The sequence below is a fragment of the Montipora foliosa genome, chromosome 5, assembly GCF_036669935.1.
Source record: "Montipora foliosa isolate CH-2021 chromosome 5, ASM3666993v2, whole genome shotgun sequence".
Lineage (NCBI taxonomy): Eukaryota > Metazoa > Cnidaria > Anthozoa > Scleractinia > Acroporidae > Montipora > Montipora foliosa.
This window is the reverse complement of record NC_090873.1, coordinates 17,392,273-17,413,435: the sequence shown is the minus strand read 5'-3', so window position 1 is coordinate 17,413,435 and position 21,163 is coordinate 17,392,273. Positions and strand designations below refer to the sequence as shown.

General features: G+C 38.7%; 1 protein-coding gene and 1 long non-coding RNA gene across 2 annotated transcripts in view; one reads left to right on the top strand and one right to left on the bottom strand.

Annotated features, from left to right (window-relative positions):
• The window catches only part of LOC138003708 (prolyl endopeptidase-like), a 205,340-nt gene that overhangs the window by 37,387 nt on the left and 146,790 nt on the right, over positions 1-21,163 (bottom strand). The window contains exons 15-16 of the mRNA XM_068849914.1: positions 19,406-19,522; positions 19,040-19,135 (exon numbers count right to left, since the gene is read on the bottom strand). Coding sequence (XP_068706015.1) covers positions 19,040-19,135; positions 19,406-19,522 — 213 coding nt within the window. The remainder of the gene's footprint in view (positions 1-19,039; positions 19,136-19,405; positions 19,523-21,163) is intronic.
• LOC138002998 (uncharacterized) lies at positions 136-3,044 on the top strand. Its single transcript, XR_011123392.1, has 3 exons — positions 136-403; positions 540-825; positions 1,578-3,044. It is a non-coding gene; the product is annotated as an uncharacterized lncRNA (long non-coding RNA).

The window sequence follows — 21,163 nt, the reverse complement described above, 5'->3', positions numbered from 1 at the left end:
TTTTATTTCTTTAATTTTAGTATTAGGATTGCTGCAGCTAATGTGTCAATCGTGACTGTGAATAAGTATGGTAACAGAGGATCTCCTGGCGTCACACCCCTTCTCACCTCAAAATCTGCTGAAACACGCCGGGCTGGGGCGCGCCCAAAATTGGCAAGTTTTCTGTCAGCGGTGTTTCAGGTTTCAAATTTCAAAATGGCCGCCCTTTAGTCTGCATAGATTTGCATCGATTTGCATACTTAAAAGCTGAATATCTTATAACATGGACCGCTATGATCTGTGGGACGGAGGAAAGCACATGGTAATTTTGATGTTGACAGGTCGGCCATTTTCCGATTGTCATTCAGTCAAACCGTGGAGAATACTTTGGCATTTTTCGTTGACTGTGTGGTACCGAGCTGAGGTAAGTCCATTTCTTCGTATTTGATAAACTTGAGCCGTTCATTAATTTCCTTCATTTTTTCCGAGGAATTCAAAACGATAGATACCTCATAAAATTATTTGTGTATTGAATTCTAAAATTCTTTCTTGCTTTACAGGTGTCCTGCCTCAAAAAAATGGAACCGCATGCTAGGCTGTACGTGGGATTGAAATCGGCACGCTCGTTAGACCGCAGTAACTACCTTTGATCAGCGAATCAAACAACCATAAACAGCAATGGGGGAAAAGGGAAGGCAAAACAACAGAAGCACAAAAACTAGTGCGAAGTACCGCTTCCCGATTGGCAAATTAGCGACTAGAAGAAAGGAACTACGAGAAGTTTACCTTGACAACTGCCAAAGCCTTCAAGAAGAAAAAAGAAAAGTCGATCGTGTGAGCAAGAGAGTAAGTTTTGCCTTGATAAGCTTAGTAAATATTAAAAATATCACTAACTTAATTTGTTAGACTGGTTGATTATTGTTTGAGTGCCACTAATTTTGATTGCCTTGAATTTAGTTGTTGGCCCTACACCAGGGCTAGTTATATTGATAATCATTTAGTTTGGCCTCTGTTGTCAGATGTAGGCAGCCTTATGAAAATGTGACTAGATCTGCAAAGTATTTGAATCTGACAAATAATCATTGTGGGACCATGTGTACTAAAGGCTTCCGCAGTCAAGTGTCCATCGATACCCTCAATCAATACTCTTGATCGGTACTCGACTGACACCACAATGACGCTTCAGTTGACACTCGACTGACATCTTGGTTGACAGTCAGTGGGGAGTCCACTACCAGCAATTTTTGATCAATGCACCGTAGACGGTTGACACTCGCCCGACTATCCACCACCTATTGATCAAATATTGACTGTGTGTTGATCAAGTGTCAAATAGAATGTCAACCAAGTATCCATTGGGATGTTGATCAAGGGTATTGATCGAGGGTATCGATCGACACTGGATCATGGGTGCCTTTTAATACACATGATCTGCAATGGGTTACAAAATTGGTGGAGGTAAGAGTTTCCTCAGTTGCTGACCAGAAAAATTATTTTACCATACTCTTGTAAGGATTACTTATTTTCAATTTTTTTTGCCAGATAATGTATTAAATATTCATCAAAAAACAAGTTAATTGCATGATTTTAATTTTCAGATCAAAAGGTGCCAATCCAAGGTATCAGAACTTGAATTAGTGAGGGTCCCCTCAAGACAAGCTCTTTCTGAGACGAAAAGGAAGAGACGAATGAAGCTAAGAAGAAAGGCACCTTCACTGATCCAGCCAGGAAACTCAGAGCAGCTTCAAGATAGGTTCGTGAAGCCACGGACTTCACGAAAACGTAAACATGAAACCATTGAGGCATGTTCTGAAATTCATGGTGCCATAGAAAGTGATAAAAGACCTTGCCTTGATGGTATTCAGTAGAGTTGAAACTGATGAAGCAATTTGCCAAGAGCTAGAGGTTCACTGCCAGTTATTCTTTAATACCTGTTCCCTTTTACTGAAATCAGTTAATCCTACAGTTTGGACTGTGGGATATGCAATTCCATTTCACAACAAAGCATTATTTAAAGAATTTGGATTGGGATTAGGCATTAACACAATGCAAGGCCGCGAGGCTAAACATGTAACCCTGTCATCATTTGCACGGCACGCTACCCTCACAACTCGCTGGAGGTTAGTTATGCGCCATGAGTACATTAGCTCTATCTGGCTTAGAAAAACAGACCCATTCCACTTTCGTTATGTCAAGTGCAAGGACAAGTACACACCTAAAGAGGCTCACCTCCCTGGGTTTTGTTACTGTGGTTTTGAAATGGGTGAAAACCAAGCAAAATGTGTTTATTGTTCATCAAGCCTTTATAAGGCTGTTTACAGATCTGCACACAATGCAGAACTTGATAAAGAAATCTGCAACATGCTCAGTGTATTTTTCTAGCGATTTCAGCCTCACGTTCTGCTTTCCAAGGAGATTTGCAGCATGCTTATTGCGAAACTTCTTGTAAAACCTCACTAGACTTTTTATTCTTACATTTGCATTTTTGGGAGCAACATTATGAGACAGAATTGTCAATTTCACTCATTGTTGAACACAACTTATAAATTATTAGTGTTGGAGCTTAATTAATAATAACATATTTCATTGCTTTCTTGGTTTGACAACCGATGTAAACATTATAACATGTCAATTATGAAACTTTTGATCAATATTCTTTCAGAATGTTCATGGATTGTTTCTTATCAATAAACTTTGTTGTAAAGAAAAAGTCTGTCTATGATTAATTTACTCAGGAAAGCAATGTAGCTCTCATCATTTATTGGCAGGGTGGGCTGGGAGCAACATTATGAGACAGAATTGTCAATTTCACTCATTGTTGAACACAACTTATAAATTATTAGTGTTTGAGCTTAACATATTTCATTGCTTTCTTGGTTTAACAACTGATGTAAACATTATAACATGTCAATTATGAAACTTTTGATCAATATTCTTTCAGAATGTTCATGGATTGTTTCTTATCAATAAACTTTGTTGTAAAGAAAAAGTCTGTTTATGATTAATTTACTTAGGAAAGCAATGTAGCTCTCATCACTTATTGGCAGGGAGGGCTGGGAGCAACATTATGAGACAGAATTGTCAATTTCACTCATTCAATGTTGAACACAACTTGTAAATTATTAGTGTTGGAGCTTAACATACAATTGTATTTCATTGCTTTCTTGGTTTCAGTAGAGTTGAAACTGATGAAGCAATTTTATAATTCTGTTTATGATTAATTTACTTAGAAAAGCAATGTAGTTCACATCATTTATTGGCAGGGAGGGCTGGTAAATGAAGAAAATCAGGACTGAGAACATTTTTGTGGGCAATAAACATTTCTTAACCCCATTCAATTTAGTAGATAGGCTGATAGTAAAAAAATATTGTGCAAAGTATACCTGACTGACTATTTACCCTCTTAGAAACATAATCACAAAAGTTAAGAATTAGCAGGATGAAAATAAAGGACTTTTTTTTTGTCCTTACAGACCTTAAAAAGAGGCCCTAAATAACTCCAGGCAGTATATTAAAATCAAACATTATACTGATGCCACAGACTAAATCCCTATATAGCAATAATTCACAATATTCAACCACGGTAAAAGGAATGTTGAGGAACACCTACTCTGTTCCAGTGGCCATAACTGAGAGACAAAGTAAGCATTTCTAGGTTCTTAGAGTACTTTATCTTTACTGGCCTGGCTGCATCGATCAACACTCGACTATATCCACCGTCTTGCTCCACTTTTATTAGCACTTCTGTCTTCTCCAGCTGACGTCGAAACTTGTTGCTCCAAGACATTATAAGACTGTTGAAATGATCTTCTTCTGTTATTATTAATTCCTCCACGTGATTAGTACTTCTGGTCACCTGTCCCCAGCCATAGGCAATAACAGTTGTCTTTAAGGTATCAAACAGCTCGAGTGGTAGGCTTCTTTTAAGTGTTATTCCCCAGGGGTTGCGAAGTGACGGAGAACGTTTCAGCATTCTACAGATGCTTTTATTCCACCTGTAAACCTCTCTTGCGAGCATTCTTGAGGGCTGTGCCAGATAAAACTTGTAACGTTGTTGTTCTGGAAACGTGTGGTGTTTAACTACGGCTCTTGAAAGCTTTAAAAGTTCATCGCCAATTTTTGTCGCTAAATTCTTATCTGGTGCATTAGCAATATAAGAAGTAACAGTATCGTGTATATTCACGATGAGTTCCGCCATATTGGATAAGTAAACAACACTTTTGCGAAAACCCGCTGAGCAAAAGTAGTTACTGCGGGCTAACGAGCGTGCCGATTTTAATCCCTCGCCAGCCCGGCGTGAAAAAGAACCATTGTTTATAATAGAACTCAGGCATGTTGGTGGCCCTAAAGTTCCTAAAAATCCCTAAATATTTTCACTTGCCCTAAAAAACCCTACTTTTTCAGCTTTTTTTCCATTTTCCCCTAAAAATCCCAACTTTTTCCTTTCTATGATGGTTGAGCGTGACTGATGTCATTGAAAGTGCTTGGCGTGGGTTCTACATTTGCCCTACCTGGTCAAACTGCAAGTTTCTTTGTGGTGTGGTTGTCCGGTGTGGACTTATGAAGCATGGGAGGATCCCTCAACTTCTATCAGTCCCAGGTGAGTAACTTTGTTTTATCCTGGTATTCAGTATAATTTTCCCAATGATAGAATTTGAGGAAGCAAAGTTGTGCTCATCTTACTTGAACATATCTAAATGTTCAAGCAACAGATTTGTAGCACTTAACTATGGCATTCTCTCTAAGGCGTCACAGCAGAACCTTTTCACAGCATTGCGCTTTAGCAACGTAACTTTGTTATGTTGCCGCTTATAGTCATCGCAAGAAGTAGATGTAGGATTCCGCTTGTGGCGCTTGAATAATTTATTTCGGTGCGAAATTTCACACAGCAGATCAGGTGATCGCCTCAAATCCACTTTTTCTTTAGGGGCACGTGCTGGTCAAGAACATTTTTGAAAAGGGCTCGCCAATGAGCCCATACATCATCGGCATTGTCGAATGTGTAGGCCGAAGACCATGGGACCCTTTTTAAGTCAGCCAACAAGTCAGGAAATTTAAAATTCTTCATACTCCTACACTCAGTTCTTATTTTTTCGCACTGATTAAGTCGTGATCATTCAGTCCAAGGTGTTAAGAGCCACTTGTAGCATAACGTTCCGCATGACCACTTAACAAAACATATATGAGACTTTTAGATGTTTTAGTTACTCTTGTCAGATTATCGATTCGGTTTGAGAGACAGAATCGATTACAAAAGTCAACCAGCCTTGTATCAGGAAAACGGCTTTCGTCTCTATTCTCATACATGTCCATATTGAAGTCTCCAAGTAAAAGCAGTTCCTTTCTGGTGTTATACACATTTTCGGCAGCTGTTGATAGGGAAGCGAGAAAGTCAGATTCCTTGCACTTAGTTGCACTTCTGTAACAACCACACACTATAAAGGGACTGTTATTGGAGCCCTTGACATCCAAACAAATGGATTCAATGTTGCTACTTTCAAGTTTTAAGCGTTGATATGCCGAGAGGTCATTCCTGATGTAGGCAAGCAGACCTCCAGCCCCCTTCTTACCATCTTTGCGAATGGTGCGAAATCCTGGGTGTGAAACCAAGTGCGAAGAGACAGTACTGTCAATCTTTGTTTCGGCTAGAAACAGAATATCAAACATATTCCTATTTAGCAATTCTTTGACCTCATTGATTTTGTTAACCACGCTGTTAACGTTTAAGTAACCGATCTTGATATTCAACTTATAGTAGCCACCTATGTTCAATTGGTACCAGTCCAAAGAGTCGCTATCATTGTCTTCGAGACCGTCATACTGGCTGCTTCTCCTACTTCTATTTAGCTCTGTATCCGAATCAAAAATGGAATCAGATAGTGGTGGAAGTCCACATCGAGTGCAATTCCAAAGGTTAACATCTAACTTCAATTTTCCTGCTTCGCATTTGTAATGTTAATTCCTTTTGGTTTAGCCATATAGTTTTATTGCATCCTAAGCAACTCTTCTTGACTGCAATATTTTGCACTGACCTTTTTCTTCCCGTTAGGAAACTTTCTCAGTTCAAAGTCAGAAGAGAGTTTTATCAATGTACTTTATTCGACTGTCTCTGAGAACAAGATCATTCACACTTTGATGTATTTCACTGAAACACACCAGTTTGTCTTGGAACAAAAATCGGTAAAATACGGCAACCAAGAAATAACAAGCTTCAAACAAGATCTCCAACAAATTACCTACAGTGCTTTAAAGTAAACAAACTTCGGCTAGTTCTAAAACAGGGAATGGGGAAAATAGCGAATGTGAACGAGGAACAGGGAATCTCTAAAAGGGGAATTACTAAAATACGGAATCTTTAACAAGCGGAAATTAGCAATTTATAATTCTTTGCAATGAACACCGCTCCCCTTTTTGCTGTGTTAAACATAGTTGAAATAAACATAGTCTACATTAAGATCACATCTAGTAAGACGGAAAGACACTGTCGACTAAATAAGATGGCATTGTTTAAAGGGTTTCCTGTCAATGCAGTAAAGTCTACATCGGAGAGACTGGAAGACCTATGCAAGATAGAATCAAAGAACATGAGCGAAACATCCGACTTTGCTGTACCCAGACCTCTGCCATTTCAGAACACGCTAACAACATCTGCCACAGCCGGCTTTGGAACGAAGTCAAGTTTATTGATCGTGATCCTCATTGGTACACACGCAGGGTCAAAGAGGCGATTGACAAGAGTTCACCCTAACAACATCAACAGGGATGGTGGAATAGAAATTCCGGAAGCATGGATGCCCACGATCAAGAAACACAACAACAGCAGAACCGTAAGACAGTGGACCGCCAAATGAACAACACAGAAACAGCGATGATCGAAATGCACCAATCACAGCTGCTGAAAACCAACCAATCACAGCGAAGCATCCTGCTTAAAAGGTGATGCGCAACGAGTCGACCTCATCGCCTGCTGAAGACTAGCAGTATGCAGTCGAAACATTGCGATCTACATCACAAGTGACCACATCCTGACACAAACGAGAATACTTTATTATTGTTGTACTTCACCACGATGAATAACAGCAACCCCTTTTACAACATAGTCGATTTTTACACCCACCATCCACAGGCATCTTATGAGGTAGGGCAACAAATAATTTAATTGGCTGTCTGCAAATAGAAATTGTGGGAAAACATGATGGTATTTACTTTTCTCGGACGGATACAAAAAGAGCCATTCATGCGACAGTATTGCACAACTAATTTCAATAGTAATGAGAATGTTTGTTTGTTTGTTTGTTATTTCTTTGTTTGAGCAGGTTGAAGTATTGGCAGCTATACAGCTGATGTGGACCTGCTCTGCCCACCCACCCATACATTCACGAAGGACAGCCACAACACCGGGAACTTCATCCCCTACTCTTCTTGAATAGTGTGTGGGTTCTTTAACGTCCCACAGGGAACTTATGAACATCAAAGAGATTTGTGAGACGGGCATATGGTTTATAGTCCTTATTTGAGAACACTTGAAAGTCTCACCATTTGCGGATGTCATTACAAAGGCAGCACTTTCTCCTCAGTTATATTAAGACCTTGAGTGTTGGTCCAGCTGGAGTCAAACTTACACCCTCCCGCATGGTAGCCCGGTGCTTTTCATTTTCATCAAGGAGGCCAAGATTTTAAAGGACTTATGGCACAGTAACAATGTTTTCTTTGTTATGTGCGGATCCAATGGCGATGATGCTCGAATATGTGTGCTTTGATCTCGAGACCTTTGGTGGTAAGGGAAAAGTTAGCTCCTTGAAAAACGTCCTTAGCTGCCTTGATCAAAACGATTGCCAGTGAATTGGAGCCAAGTTCATGGAAAAATTGCCAGTGATGTGATTTGTGGTTTATATTATCTTCACGATAAACAAATTGCTCATAGGGATTTGAAACCAGCAAACATTCTGGTCAGCAACCACCATTATTACGATGATAAAGAAACAGATAAGCTTGCAATTTCTTGGAGCAAGGAGCCAGTCATTTGCAAACTGACAAATTTTGGCAAGAGCCGCTCCAAACTCATCCAGACAAAAACTTTGTACCAAACAAGAACTGGGAACATCAAGAGAGGGACAATTCCATTCATGGCACCCGAGATCCTTGTTAGTGACAGTATGTTGGCAACGGGGGCTACATTGGATGACTTCAAACGAGCTGATATATGGTCCTATCGTATGATTCTTTTTTGTGTCAAAGTGGCTTTACATGATGGCGGAGGCGATGCTAAGTGCAAAATCCAATGTCTTCTCAAGAATGGCTAGAAGGTTCAACAAAATACCGCCAGAGATGTCAGATAAAGTGGTCAAACGTCTGGAATACTTACGAGGCCTGCACTCACTTCAGTCCCCTCAAGCGACCGTAACATCCGTCAGTTTCGTCACAGTGCTACAGGTCAGCTTACATCATCTGCCCAGCCACAGCATTTCATTTCCACCTTCTTCTTGTATGCGTAACAGCGCAATTCCACATTTCATGCCGGGTCATCTCCACTTGCCAGAAGATTTTTTTGACCATTTTGGGGTGAAGCACCTCAACAGGCTATTTCTGGAGTTTGGGTGGACACCCAAAAATTAAGCAACTTGAAGAGTTCTTTTACACTCCGCTGATGTTGTGCTTTAAATTTCCCATGATTATCAGAGGGCCTCTGGAGAACAGTGACTTTTTACTATTACTTGACAGAGTTGGACTGATCCAGTTGCGTTCAAGTTCATATCTACACTAATACCACATTTTTCCTTGCTGGTATATCATTCATGATTGATAATCAGCGTCCAACTTTTTGAATGGCGACCGTTGCTCTCAAGAGTGTGAATTCTTGCAGATATCCTCATTGTTTGTTAGATTTACAAGGTTCTGAAATCTTTTCGTGTTGTGCAAAATTATAGGGCCTTTGAAAATTAGAAATTATTACAGTGCGTTATCAAATTCCGCTCATGGCTGATATCACACAGTGCAACCAAATGTCGAAAATAAGATGATTCTTTCGCTTCTCCTATTGCTCGACTGTAATGGGACTTGCTTCTCTACTCCTCTGGCGTTGTACGTTTTTTCAAAATGCAATGAGCAAAGTTTTCTGACTTTAAAACCAGCTTCCATTCCAGCTTTACAACCTTTATATTGTATGTTTCCTTCATACTGTATGTATGATTCATCCACAGCCTTATGATAGAAACAGTGCTTTGTTCTTAGTCTAAAAAATAATAACAAAAAAGCTGCGAGCACATAAGGTGTTTAAGCAATGTTTTAATTTTCTATCGCATCGAATGGAAATGGGACCATTAATGTTGTTTTTCACTGGGGTGACTGGCCAGCGCCTGCTAAAAAGTAAGCAAGCTTTTGATACGTATAACAATACATGAAGGTGTATCAATTCCCTTGATAAAACTATTTTTTCTAAAATTTAACTTCTTTCTTCATGGCAATAAACACTTCCGGTGTGATAGACCTGGGAACGATTTTGACTGTTGTGATGCTACAAGATAACACTCGCCGGCTCGTTAGTTACAGGCTTTGCGTTGTTAACAACAGATTGTTCTCACGACCAAAGGAATCAAATTGAGAAAGATGAAATAAAGATGAATAAAAACACATTACAAAGGGCGAATATTTTAGAGAAGTGAAGCTGACACACTTCTTAACTATCTCCAAAATATTAATCGCTGAAGTGACCGCAGTTGTTTACAAACCTAAATGGCCGATCGATGTAATCGATCTTTGCAAACCACGCTACGAAATTTCGCGTACAACAAGCGAACTTACGCTTTTGGTTGAGAATTTTCGCAATGGTCTCGAAAATGCGGCAAATTTTCTCTTTGTTTTAGCGAAATGACGCCGGAACCATCGCAAAACGGCGCTCGAATTTTCGAGCGAAATTTCGTCGAAAGTTCGCAGGGACAAAGAACGAAATTCGCGCATTTCGCTCTCATTACTTTTGCACAATACTGTATGTATGTTTCATCCGCAGCTTTATGATAGAAACAGTGCTTCGTTGATATTTTAATAGCCGGCATTTCTGTGCGACTTGTACGAGTGGTTCAACAATTACACTGTTAAAATGGATGCTTGTCATTAAAATTAACCAATCAGATCTCTCTTACTTTTCCCGGTCTTGGAGATTCCTGTTTTAGAGGTTTCCCCCTTTAATACTTCCCCACTTTTGAGATTCCCCATTTTAGAGATTCCACCATTTTAGAGATTCCCCATTTTAGAGATTTTCCCTTTTGGAGATTCCCCATTTTAGAGATTCCCCCCTTTTAGAGATTCTCCCTGTTAGAGATTCCATTCTCCAATTCCCCATTCCCTGTTTTAGAACTAGCCAACAAACTTCTTAAAACACAACCTAGTGATATTTCTCCTGAAGTTTACAAGAACTGTGATTACGTATCTATGTATAACAAAAGGGCAAAATTTTGTTGTCACTGTCAAGGCACATTGAAAAACACTTAGGCAAACAGAGCAACGCAGAGCAAAACAAACAACAAATCACATACTTCTTAAGTCCAAAAAGAGTACAGATGATTGTTATTTAATTCCAGCTAAGAATAAAAATTTGTTTCACAAGGAAAAAATGATTAAACCACTTTTTAAAAGTATTCATCTAAGTGAAAAAACGCATTCTTAAAAATAGCAAACGGTTTAGTGTCCAAGAAAAGAATTTGTGGAGTAACTTCTTCCACCAAGTTTGAGCTATTACTGGTATACTTTTTTGTCATTCTCGTTCTCTCTTCTTTTGTTTCTGCTCTTCTGTCACAGGTTGTCCAGGCATCATGCAACCTTATCAGATTCAAAATTAAAAATCCTCTAAGGATACGCCAAAAATCATTGCACTACAGAGCAAAAAGCATCTCTAAACGTGTCAAGTTAAAAATAGACATTTAGCTTTACATTTATATCCTTCCGATGCTTGACTTGAATAACTGCGTAGCCACCAGTGTGGTCCTGACCACAGCTATATATGTCAAAACTGGATTGAAACTGGCAAAAAATTCAGGAACAAAATATTTTCCAAACTGTTTTTCACCTGGACAAGATAAGCTTGACTGTTAAGAGCTTTGCTTGAAAGGGCGAGAAAATTTTAACCTCGTCCCGATTGCAGAAAACTAACCTGGCTTGAGCCTGTGATCCAATGGAAAACCTGATCCAATCGAAAACCAGTACATGATCAGCTGACCTCGATTAGCCCTAAACTTGAACCCATGATATGGTCACATGGATACTGTGTTAGGACAGGTGTCAATTGACCATAACATTGACATAACACCAGCTGGAGCATGGCTGCCTCGATGAGCTCCAAACTTGAACCCACGATATGGTCATGCGATGTGGGATACATGGAGAGGTGGGCGTACAAAGGTACGGACAGATGGTCGTATGATGATGTCATAGCTAAAACCAACATTTCTCACATCGATGGGTTACCATATTTTCTTCATAAAGCGGTACGCACATAGCTTCCGCTATTGCTGGTTTTCACTCACGTGATCAACAGCCATGTTTTTCAACGAAAACAAAAGGAAGCATTTGCATAATAATAGAGTTAAATTCCCAGAGGATTTGGTCGGGGCACCAACATGGCCGCCTTTTCTTTGTTTAGGGCACCAACATGGCGGTCGTGACGTCACGTGAAAACCGAGAATTAGTTTGGAGAAAATGTCTTAGACACGAAATAATGCAGACTGTTGTGCTTATTTATAGAGAAATGTAGTCAACAAGAAAGATTGTTGTCAATTAACACCCCAGGGTGCTTAACAATTTTTTTTTTGCGTTCACGATGTTTAAACACATTGTGTTCATGATGAAATATTTTAAGATTAAATTTGGCTGCACCCTGTAGTGAAATATCACAATTTGATTTTTCGATATTTAAAGTCAACTTATTACCTAACAAACAGTCACATCTCTTGAGGGCAAGTAGTAGAATAGTGTCATCAGCACATTATTGACCTTATCATTGATGAATATCATCGAACTTTAAAAGACTGTGACCCTAAAATGCACCCCTGGGGAACCCTTCTTTTTCAGACACCCTGCGACCTTCCTTAAGGTATGATAGAAACCAGTTGTTAATAATAGTGGAGCTCCGCGCACCCAAGGCGTGCGCATGCGGAGTACCATGGGTAAGAAAATATGGTAACCCACCTGTGCGAGAAAATTTGGTTTTGGTGACCATACAACCGTACGTCCATCCACCCCTCCGGACCTCCGGCCGGCCGGACCAACACTCAGGGTCTTTAAATAACTGAGGAGAAAGTGCTGTCTTTGTAATGACATCTGCAAATGATTAGACTTTCAAGTCTCCTCGGATAAGGACAATAAACCGGAGGTCCCGTCTCACAAACCTTGTTCACATATAACTCTGTGGGACGTTAAAGAACCCACACACTATTCAAAAAGAGTAGGGGACGTGGTTCCCGGTGTTGTGGTCTATCTTCATCACTTACATCATCACTCATCATGGGTTGGGAGGGTTCAGTGGGCTCATAAATGGACTGATAGCGGCTGCCATCGGCGCCCTTAGTATGCTGATGTCCGAGCCCACTGCAAAAATGCTATGTAAATAGGACACGTATGTTTGTCCTATCAGTCAATCGCGACATTACTTACCCTCTATGTATGCCAATGTGACCAGTATCACCTGACCATATCAAGGCCACACTCCACCTGACACTTGAGCTAGTTTACAGCGTACATCTTTGATGATGGACATCAATGTTATTGTCAATTGACACCTGTCAAAACAAGGCATTCGCTGACCAGTATCACGTGAACATATCAAGGGCTCAAGTTTAGAGCTCATCAAGGTCAGCTGCTTTTTTTTAAGTTGACTGCTGACCAAGCATTGGTTTCAGTTGGTTTGTGGGCTCAAGCCTGATTAACTGCTGAACATTTTTCGCGCAATTTCTGTGGCCCGACGCGGCTACAGGACCATACTACGTCAACTAAAGCTCTTCACAGGCGCTTTTTGTGTTCAAGTGGAAAATGGTTTGGAAATTTTTTTCCCCTGCATTTTTCGCTAGTTTCAATCCAGGTTTAACATATAAAGCTGTGGTTAGGACTACACTGGTGGATACGCAAGCTATGCAAAAAGTGATAAAATATATTTATACATGCTGAAAAATACTAAAAACTTTAGTCATAAGATGGGTGCTACAGTACAACTGCTTTTAGTGAGCAAAAAAACTTGGGGCAAGATCTTAAACCCAAAGGAATAAAGCCATCATTTGTGAATCAGCAATGTGTTGTTTCCTATTTTAAATGTGGTCTGTGTGATGCAGAAAATTTTGGGTATACATGTACAGCCCGACACCTTCACCAATGCATTCCTTAACACAAAAATTACGCAATTGGCCAGCATTTTTTGGAAGCTAATTCCTCTGAAGACAGGTAAAATATTGACAGTGCACATTACGTCATGTGCACAGAATACGCTAAAAATAACTTGTGATTTCTTTTTGTCGGAAAGTAATGAGAGCAGTCGAGAAAGTTTTGTTTGCGCTTTGCGTATCGTATGTTTAAGATACATCCGCGCCTTCAGCTTTTTTTGTGGTATCACGTCAAATCAAACTCTGTTAAAATCACTAATGGTTGGAAAAATATTTTGGAAGAAAACGAATTCAAAGTCTTAAGAGAATACCAGGGCAAATTTGATTGCTTAGTCTACGAAATCCTCTTTATTAAGAGTCTGAGGCCCAATTTAAATATTCAGACAGACTCCACACATGCTAAACTTTTTGTTTAATTTTCATTATTCCTCTCCTTTACCATACCTTGTTATCATCTATTGTTTGTTTAGTATTTATCGATAGTAATTTTCAAACAACCTTGACTTGATGATGACGTTTGGCCAATGTCGAAAAGGCGTCCTTCTTTAACAAAGTTTTTAGCATTTTTTAGCATGTGTAAATATATTAAATATTTTTATCAACAGTTTTTATAGTTCAGTATTTTTATTTGCTAGGATAAATGCCTGATTCAATAATAAATTGAATACTTTTGCCAATTGAGGCTCCACACTTAAGCATAGCTTTGAAGAGAGAGTAAAAATCCAATGGCAAGCCTACTGGTTTCAAGTTTCAAGAGATTTAGGTTGACGTCCCCAACAATATTAATAGGTTTGGCTGAAATGCTATATTTCTAACAGCTCGAGTCAAGGTAATTTAGAAAATTTCTCAAGGAAGTCTTTTCCCCTTTGAGCAAGAATTTTCAGCAAGGTCAAGGACTTTTTTCCAAATTCAGCCTTCTATCAAATCATTATACCATTCATAAATTGACTGAGATTGAAGATACGACGTCTCCAGTGGTAGCCCTAAAGTATCTTAAGGGGCCCCTTTCAACCTGTGAGTTAAATTTGACCCCTGTTTAATAAAACCAATTGCTTTGTCTTCTTCAAAACCACATCACAACCAGGAAGGAGAATATTCAATGCAGATTTGATGCTCATGTCCCCAATGTCAGTGCCTCTTAAATCTTTAGTCCCTTGATCCTACATATACCTGTACCAAGCTCTCGTGCTTTTAAAGAGCATGGAAGCAAGGAAATGAAGATACTTGCAACCTTTTGCTACCAAGGTCACCAAGAGGAGAGAGCAAAGAAAGAGCAGCTGCTGGCAAAGTGGGAAAAGTTTAAGTTTGACATGGATTCTTGAAAACAGAAATCCCCCTTATGGCTGCATACAACGTGTTCCTTGTCAGTTGAGAAGACATTGTGTGACTCTTGTGTGATGCATGATTATTGCATGCACACTCGCAGACATTTGAAAGTTACAAAAAGGATGCTGCGAACACAATGACACACGCAACTTTTTTGGTGATATTGTTTTGGCTTTTGTTTAGTTGAGGTTATATTGTCGTTAGCATTTAATAAATTAGTTTGGTCCCACGTATGACGTAATAAATAGCCAAGCCTAAAAGCGGAGCTCCCTGGTTATTTATTCTTACTGCCTGTAGGGTTAGTAAAATAATTGTCCGCGTTTTGATATTTCCAGTTGCTGCTTCAATAATTAAATCATCTTCTTTGCCTTCTTCTATAGAAAAAACCATTGTCTAACTGGTGAATTCAATGGTACATTTTATGCTAAAAACCGATATCACAAGAATCACGAAGCGATGAGTACGATATCGGTTTTTCAAGTCAAATTTACTTTGGAATTCACCAGCTTTGCAATGAATTTTTCGTGAACTGCATGAGTTTTAAAAGAAAACAAGCACACCTACAGCTGTAGACACTTAAGACCTAGAAACTTAAACTAGACACTTAAATAAAGTTCCTTTTCTTTACCCTCAGCGAGCGAATGGAAAAGGAAAAAACCCATTCCAACTGTAAATAGCCAGCAAATAGGAATCACGCTAAAATTAGAAGCAATTAAAAAAAATTGTCAGTTCAACGTCAAAAAAGAGTTTTACTGATGTACTTTATTCCACTTTATCGCTGAAAATGAGATCATTCACATTTTGAAGAAGTCTGGTGCGCTGTCAATAGGATCTGGCTTTGAAGAGAGAGACATACCAGTTCCCAGTACTTGATGACCTGATGCCAGAACCTGCGCAAGCTAAGTTTTTTTGAACTGTGGACCTCACCCCTGGTTATTGGCACTGTGTGCTTGATGATGAATCCAGTCTACTTAGGACATTTGCCTCCCCATTTAGCAGGTACAAGTGGCACAGACTCCTGCTTGGCTTGTCAGCATCTAGTGAGATTTTTCAGAAGTGAGTTGTTCAAGTGCTTGAAGGACTGGATGTTATCCTTAACATTGCCGACAACGTGTTAGTATATGAGGTAGGTGATAGCGAAGGAGAAGCTCTAATACACTACCACAGAAAACTAGAAGCCTTCTTAGAGAGACACAGAAGCAGCGCAAGAGCACTCGACCAGAACAAGTTCAAGCTATGAATCAAGGAAGTTTCATTTATGGGACATATCTTTACCAATCAAGGGGAGAATGTGAAGGCTGTGCATGAGATGCTGAGACCAGAGGATGTGGGAGGCATACCGTGACTAAAGGGCTTTGTAAATTACCTAGCAAAGTTCGTCTGACACGACAGGTTCCACTGGACAGAGGAACAAGAAATTGCATTTCAACAAAGCAAGTGACTTGAGACTTCTGCACGTGTTATTCACTACTATGACCCCAAGGGCTGAGTTAGAAATTCAGTGTGACATAAGCAAGAAAGGCCTTTGGGCAGCTCTCATGAAAGAGGGCAAACCGATTGCATATGCGAGCAGAGCGCTCTCTGAAACCACGCAAAAATACCCTCTAATTGAGAAAGAGATGCTTACAATCGTATTTGCACTGGAGAAGTTCAATCACAACACGTCTGGGTGCAAACTAAAGATCCAGAGCAACCATAAATCTTGAATCCATTCTTAAGAAGCCTCTGGTTTGCACACCCAGGAGACTAAAGGAAATGATGATGAGGTTACAGAAATATAATATCGATATCCATCACAAAAGAGGAAAAATCTTCATCTGGATACTGGATACTTTGTCACGGGCGCAACTGCCAACCACAGCCGACCTGTCTGGCAAAGAGTTTAAACACATCAACGCAGCTGTTTTTCTTCCAGTGTCTTCATCAAGACTGCGCAAGATACAAGAAGCCACCAAGCTCACTCCATCATTGTGCACCCTTAAAGTTATCCTGTGCGGGTGGCCAACAGAACGCGTCCAAAGATCATACCAAGTCCAAACACCTCATGGAGAAAGCTACAAAAGAAACTGTTTTCATCTAAAGAAGACCAAAGAGACTCCTGACATCCATGTTGATGTCCAAGATAATACGGCCCTTGAAAGCTCTGAACTTGCAGCACAATATCCTGGACACATCAACAGCCCCACACCAGCCCTAGACACCCCCAAGATTCCCACACGACCACAGCACATCAGACGACCCCCAGCTTACTTTTGAAACATTATGTACAGTAATAAGCTGTGATGCTGTCGACCAAAGACAGGAAAAATGTTGTACAGAACTTTATCTATTTCTTACTGTTTGACCATTGGCAAATAACTAGACTTGACTTTTTAGATGATTTGGGATGATGTTCTTTTTTTTTAAGGGCCTCTTAACTGAAGAGAGACACTTTCAAAACAGGGAGGATGTAACAATATGTGATTGACCTGTCAATCAAACCGTAGTTAGCTTTTGACAAATTAGCTTGATGGCACATATCATGTATCAGTTGGTCCTTGAGCTTATAGTAAAGTTGTTTCCAAGACCTTTCTGGATATTGAAACAGTGTTAAGGAGATATATTATTGCTGTTTCAACTGATTAAGTTTGTGGTTGTCAATTACCATTATTACCCTTTCCAAAGCCCCTTATTGTTTCCCTTGGGATCACTCCCCTTGAAAATGCAACCACACTTTTCAATTTAAGGAACATGTTTCGATGTTTCAAAGATCATCATCAGCCATAGTGAGTATAACAGTCAGATTTTTACGAGATGATCTGTAAATATAACTACCGATATAATTATTCTTTATAGATTAAATCTTCATTACAAGCTAAGACAAATCCAAATTAACCAACAATATCATGGAAAACACAACTGACATAATGGTTAAAGTTTAGAAGTGTTTTTACTGCTCAGTCCTCCATGATTTTAACTTGATAGAAAGGGGTAGCATTATCAATAATGTTGTATGGAGAAAATATTGATAGTTTTGAAACATGATCATGAGAAATCGCAATTGTCCGGCAATTCTTAGAAAAACTAAGATGTTTGAAAATGTAATTCTTATCCTGAGAAAGGTGATCATTCACACATGTAAAAATGCCTGTTAGTTTCACCAATGTAGCGAGCACCAAAGCCCGCACAGAAATCCAAAATAAAATCCTTTAGACTAAACATTTGTGTGATGTCCCTGCCGTGTTTACATACTCTCATCTAAACACAGCTATTGACCAATGAGAGCGTGTGTACTATCCTAATTGTTTTATAACAACATTTAGTGTTACTTGTATCACTTGAAAATCAGGTAACATTGATTGTTACTTGTGTCACTTGAAAAGCTTGTAAATCACTTGCCTCGGAGAAGCTTTTTTCTCCCATAATGCCACATGGGTTTATTATGCTAGAAAGGCCATAGAAAATGCAGTCTATTATGTTTAAAAGTGAAGCTATGATCCTCGCAAGTGTTCAATTTTAGCAACTGCATAGAAAGGCCTGAAAAAAAATCAGGACTTCCATGGGATTTGAATGTGTGACCTTTGGTGATGCCGGTCATATACATGTACTCTAAGCAACTAACCCATGAAGCCGATGAAGTTGCGAGGTGGTCATTTGGTGGATTCAAATTTTCCTCTAATGATTGAATCATCAAATGAAATTATATATTACATGAATCACACATTGAACTGCAGATATGAAATCAAGTGAAGCTATGATCCTCGCAATTATGAACGCAATTTTAGCAATAATGTACAGAAGCCTGAAAATTCAGGACTTCAACAGGGTTTGAACCTGTGACCCTGTGATGCCAGTGGGAAGCTCTAACCAAGTGAGCTATGACGACACTGAAATCATTTCGTTTATCTACTCATTTGTCACGGGAACATTTTAACCACAAATGACCAGCTCCCAAAATCAGTGGCTTCGTAGCTCAGTTGGTTAGAGCTTCATACCGGCATCACGAGGTCACAGCTTCAAATCCCGTTGAGGTCCTGAAATTTTCAGGCTTCTCTACACAATTGTTAAACTTGTGTTAATAACTGTGAGGATCCTACCTTCACTTGATTTCATATCTGCAGTTGAATATAAGATTCATTTCATACGGAATATCATTTCCTTCATTTATATATGTTTTCTCCAAAAAAAAAAAGGTCAAATCGCTTCTGCGTTTGCCTTCATTCTTCTTCAAAGTCAAATTTATTTCAAGCAATGGTATCTTCTTTAAATTAGCAGTCACCAGGTGCCTGTGACGATATGGGACTCCTTTAGGCCATGGCTATATCAATCAGACACTGAAGAATCAAAAATGGAGACATTATGGAAAGATGGTGAATGACAATTTAACTTACGGCACTTGAGATATGGCGCAACCAAACAGGTCTGGTCTTTGATTGATGCAAGCCCCCACCAAAAGGCCACCATTAGATCCACCACATATGGTTATCCTATCAAATGAAGAAAACATCAAAACTGCAGCCAGTAACTGAATTATTGAAAGCAACATTGGCAACTCAATAACCGGGTGTCTTTCAGTTACTCCACCACAAAGTAATCCAGGTAAATCATATCAAGTTGATTTAACTTCCTGGTCCTTGCAACAGATGAATGGGATCAAGTTTTGCTTGAACTTCTTGCCTGGTCACTTGAAAAAAGGAGTAGAGTGCATTTCAAGTTAACGAAATGTACAAATTTAAAAAAAATCAAAGTTCACTTACTTTTGTGCTGACGTGTACTTTTGCTTTGTAAGATGGATTGCAGCATGCTGAAAGTCATCAAACACATTCTGTTTGTTTTCAAAGCAACCAGCCTGGTGCCACGTTTCACCATATTCACTACAGAAAAATAAAATTTATGGTAAATTCTAATGGTTCTCCATGCCAGAGTGCTACAGAATAAGAACAAAGTACTTTTGGTTCAATAACAGTAGGCAGTTTGTAGCAACAGTAAATGTAGTAGACAAACTGACATACAGCGTACAGAAGGGCAGTTCTTTGCAAAGAGGGGATTTGATACTTGTATAATGGTCATAACATCAATGTTTGTCAGATACCGATAATTCTATCAGGTGAAGCAAACCTTTTCAGTCAAAAATAAGGTGGCAAGTAAATCTTCTAAGGATTTACGGGAAACAGAGGATAGTTATGACCTACATGTATACAACACAAGCTATCACCATCATCATCATCAATATGATGATTGTAACGTACGGACATAGTTGACAGATTTCCTGCCTTTCCTAATTATGCTGGTAGAGGAACCAAGCTATGCCATTTCGATTAAGCGAGAATGACCTCCGAGTTACATTCACTTAAGCATATTAAAAGCCACCACTTAAGAAGAAGAAGAAAAGGAGGAGGAGGAGGAGGAGGATGGCAAGATCAATGAAAGACATGATTGTCTCTAGATATGTTGTTCACATACACGAAACCAGTAGTAACGTACGTACCACAGGGCACTCAAATTTGGGAAACAATTTTTCAAAAATCATGATGGATCATAACGACTAAATTAAATTTTTTTGACAAAATTTTTATTCTAATTTGTTTCTAAAATTTGTTTACTGAAGTTAATAATTTACTTGATATTCAGCTGCTGAAATAATATAAAGAAACATTAATTTGTCACCAAAAAATGATGTTTGAATTAATACGAATGAACAAAAATTTGGGGTCAGCTGCTGAAATCAAATTGGATCGTTACGATATAATTTTTTTATATCCTAAATTTGTTTACTGGAGTTCAATAATATTTTTTAAGATTTTGCACGATATTTGTTTCTAAAATTTGTAAAAAAAAATGATAAATACTGAAAAACTTTAATGCTATATATTTATACAATAAATACTTCAAATAATTTGTGCCTATTGCTGTATCACAAAACAGAATTATGCTTTGTGAGTAAACTTTATGAGTAAAGTTTGTCATGACATTGGTTTAATATCCATACAGTCTTCATTGCTTTATTTGATAACTTTTTTGTCGTACCCGAATTTGAATACTTTTTCACACAATATTTGTTAACTATTTCTTTGTTCTCTCGAGTGATTTTATTTTCATTTACTATTGTTATTTCTCTTATTTGTTTCTTCACGATTTTACTCAAAATATTGTGACTCAAAAGATTATTTCCATTTAATGTAAAACCTCTAATACAGTGTAGCTGATTTTTGTGGATTAAAACTATAAGATTTTGGTCTATTTGAAACGAATTGAGTGATTGCTTTACCTGATAATTCGTCAGTTAATTCACCTAACATATCACCTGTTTTGATATTTTTTGTTCCATCATCGTTGTAAATTATCGAATCGGTATCAAAGTACAGTATAACACCTTCTCTTGTAAATAGTCAAGTTTGTCGTATAGCATTAATCTTGCATGACTTCTTGTAAAACACGCTATGTAAATGTTGGTGTTCTTTGAATTGTAAATAAAATAATCTTTGAAATTGTATGTCATTTGAACCATATGTTCG